Here is a 3,929-nt window from a genome sequence, read left to right on the forward strand (position 1 = left end):
TTAACTTGGATAATAGACCCGAGATACTTAAAACTCTCTCTCTCTTGGGGATAACTTGAGCATCAAGCTTTACCTCTACGTCTGCTTTATGGGTCCTATCATAGAATCTGCACTCCAAGTATTCTGTCTTGGTTCTACTCAGTTTGAAACCTTTAGACTCCAAGGTTTGTCTCCAAACCTCCAACCTCGCGTTAACTCCGCTTCGCGTCTCGTCAATTAATACTATATCATCGGCAAATAGCATGCACCAAGGCACCTCCCCTTGGATGTGTCGCGACAATACATCCATCACCAAGGCAAATAAAAATGGGCTAAGAGCCGATCCCTAGTACAACCCCATTACCACAGGGAAATTCTCTGAGTCACCACCCATAGTCCTCACCCAAGTCTTAGCATCATCATACATATCCTTAATCACCCTGATGTACGCTACCGGAATGCGGCTAACCTCCAAACACCTCCACAGGACCTCCCTCGGGACTTTATCGTATGCTTTCTCAAGGTCAATAAACATCATATGCAATTCCTTCTTCCTCTCCCTATACTACTCCACTAATATCCTTACTAGATGAATCTCTTCCGTAGTCGAATGCCCCGGCATGAATCCAAACTGATTCTCGGAAATAGACACGCACCTCCTCACCCTGGCCTCCACCACCCTCTCCCAAACCTTCATAGTATGACTCAACAGCTTGATACCCCTATAATTGTTATAATTTTGTATATCACCCTTGTTCTTGTAAAGCGGAACCATCGTACTCCACCTCCATTCTTCGAGCATCTTTTTTGTCTTAAAAATAACATTAAACAACCCAGTGAGCCACTCTAAACCTGCTCTCCCCATGCTCTTCCAAAATTCCACCGGGATTTCGTCTGGCCCCGTCGCTCTGTCCCTGCATATCTTACGCATCGCCCCTTCCACCTCCTCTACCGTAATCCACCTACAGTACCCAAAATCCCGCCGACTCTCAGAGTGCTCTAACTCACCCAGCACAATGCGTTTATCCCCCTCCTCGTTCAACAGTTTATGGAAGTATGTCTGCCATCTTCTCCTAATAAGTGCCTCGTCCATCAATACTTTGCCATTCTCGTCCTTGATGCACTTGACTTGGTCTAAGTCACGGGCTTTCCTCTCCCTTACCTTGGCCAACCAGTACAACTTCTTGTCCCCGCCTTTGCCCCCGAGCTCCTCGTATAAACTAACAAACGTCGCGTTCTTAGCCGTCGTAACTGCTAACTTTGCCTCTTTCAGTGCCTTTCTATAACACTCCCGATAAGTATTTTTTTCCTCCTTGTTTGTACTCTCCACTAGCTTCAAATAAGCAGCTTTCTTAGTTTCCACTTTACCTTGGACCTCTTCATTCCACCACCAGTCCCCTTTATGACCCCCAGGAGAGCCCTTCGTGACCCCTAAGACCTCTCTAACAGCTACCCTAATGCAATTCACAGTCATGAACCACATACTAGATGCGTCCCCCCTACTCATCCAGGCCCTCATAGCCAACAACTTCTCCCTAACTCCTGAGCTTTGTTCTTGGTCAAGTTACCCCACCTAACTTGACCAAGAATAAAGAACAACTTGACCTAGGTTGCCTACACCCCGCCCTCTTCCTCCTACTCCTCTTGATCTCCAGGTCCACAACTAGGAGCCTATGTAGGGTCGTGAGGTGCTCACTTGGGATGACCTTGCAATCAGTGCACAGACCTTTATCGCATTTCCTGCAGAGAAGATAATCAATCTGAGTATTTCCCATTGAATTCTGGAAAGTGACCAGGTGCTCTTCCCTCTTCGGAAAACTCGAGTTAGCTATAACTAAATCAAAAGCTCTAGCAAAATCCAACTGTGAATTACCTCCCTCATTCTTATCCCCAAAACCGAACCTGCCATGTACATCATCATAACCCCTAGCACTAGCCCCAATATGGCCATTGAAATCTCCGCCAATGAACTGCTTCTCTGTGTGCGGGATACTATGCACCATCTCGTCCAAATCCTCCCAGGATTGCTTCTTAACCTCTTGGTCAAAACCTACCTGAGGAGCGTATGCACTAATCACGTTTACAGTAAACCCACCAACTACAAGCTTAATACTCATCAACCTATCATTTACCCTCCTAACCTCGACCACGAGCTCCCTGGGGTCCCTGTCAACTAAAATACCTGCCCCATTCTTACCCCAGCGCTTCCTGAGTACCATAGTTTAAACCCGTCTACATCTCGTGCCCTAGTACCCTTCCATCTAGTCTCTTGAACACATGCTATGTTGATCTTACTCTTCTGAAGAATCTTACCTAACTCTATAAACTTCCCTGTCAACGTCCCAATGTTCCAAGACCCAACTCTCAGCTTAGAGGCTTTCTTACCCCCCTTCCCACCCCTAGACCCCACCCCCAGCCCCATCCGAGGACATGACCTTACTCTCACATCGTTCACTACCGCCACTATAAGCAAAAGGTATTAGGTAAACACTACCACTAAGAACAAGTAGTGGGAACGAAGGCCTACAAGCTACGAACGCGAGAGCTAAAAATTACTCAAAGGCACTACTACGAGAACAGTAACGCGAGCAGGCGCTAGAACAATGAATCTACCATGTCTAAGAAACTACCCCTATGCAAACACAGAATTAAAAGGGATAGATGAAACCTTAAGCTTAAAACACTAGTAGAAAAGATAGAAAAAGCAATCAATCCAACTATGGGTTACCGGTAAGGAAACCAAAACTAATAGATGTGTACACAAATAATAATTGTTGGCAAGGCAACAGTAAATAGATGTGCACAAATACAATTCAAGAAAGATGGAACCTGGATTACAGTCGGGGATGTCCGGACGCACTTCCCAATCCGCTGAATGTTGCTGCCTCCCGAACCCGTGTGCTTAAACTTGGCTAAAATTGCCTCTCCCGCCCTGTCCAAGATATATGACAAAAATCACAAACTGCCTAGGTTAGGGCAGCTGGTCCGGGCAATAAAACAGGACAATGGAAGAAAGGAGAAGGACGAGTTATTAGGATCCGGCTAGGGATAGAGTAACCCAAAATAGTGGATAGATTGGTAGAGTTTGTTGACATTTCCGATAGATAGTGCAAACGTGGTGATGGATCTCCTCATGAGACACCTTGATGGTGCACCCTAAAATAGTACAGCTAGATATGGGTTCTACAAAGATAAGCACTGGAAGCCTGGAAGGGATAACTATTACCTTAGTGTGGATCCCATACCTGGTAGAAAGAGAATGTTAGGCAATTCGAGGAGCTAGTGGATGGAGCAAGAGGGGCTAAAAGCAAAAGAATGTCTTGTTCGAGTTTTCAGAATAAGTGATAGACATAAATATTAGTGGGAAATAAGAAAAGAGTTAATGAAGAATTATGAGTAAGATATGATACATAGATGACAACGGTGGATTAAAAAGATGACAGTATTACAGAGTCTATAGTCAATTGAAGGAAAAGACGAGAGATGACAGGTCTTGAGACAACAAAAGAGTATAGGCCATAAAGTCATATCCTCATTTCAAGAAATAAGTTCGTAGCTACAACGCGACTACCGGAAGGAAAAGTTAGACTCCAGAACAATAGAAATCAGTATGGGTTGGTGAACAAGATAAACTAAACATGAATTAGGGACTGAGCGATTGGATAATAGTCAGCATCATGCAAATTTCAGATTTCGTTCCGGCGATAATAGAGTGGGCAACAGAAGAAGATTCATGAGAAATTCAGAGAATGGTCATTCAGGAAGACGCTTCCCTAAAGCAAGCAAGGTGAGTAAAGTTAAGCTTAAGGGACTGTATGTGCCAGTTATACTAAGTGTCACCCTCGCGAGTGAGGAATTTCATTATCTTTGGTACTGAAGGATTACCGCGAGGCGAGTAAGGATCATCGATAATGTGAAAAGATGCCAAAGATGAGAGGGTAAAACATCTA

The 3,929-nt window shown here is 44.6% G+C and overlaps 1 protein-coding gene across 1 annotated transcript; it reads right to left on the minus strand.

Annotated features, from left to right (window-relative positions):
• Nucleotides 1-539: 539 nt before the first annotated feature.
• Nucleotides 540-1,453, minus strand: LOC142163870 (uncharacterized). Its single transcript, XM_075221018.1, has 2 exons — nucleotides 803-1,453; nucleotides 540-701 (listed from the first exon to the last, which is right to left on the minus strand). The coding sequence occupies exons 1-2, from the start codon at nucleotides 1,451-1,453 to the stop codon at nucleotides 540-542; spliced, it is 813 nt and encodes a 270-aa protein (XP_075077119.1).
• Nucleotides 1,454-3,929: the final 2,476 nt, after the last annotated feature.

Source organism: Nicotiana tabacum, chromosome 9, assembly GCF_000715075.1.
Source record: "Nicotiana tabacum cultivar K326 chromosome 9, ASM71507v2, whole genome shotgun sequence".
NCBI classification, from domain to species: Eukaryota; Viridiplantae; Streptophyta; class Magnoliopsida; order Solanales; family Solanaceae; genus Nicotiana; species Nicotiana tabacum.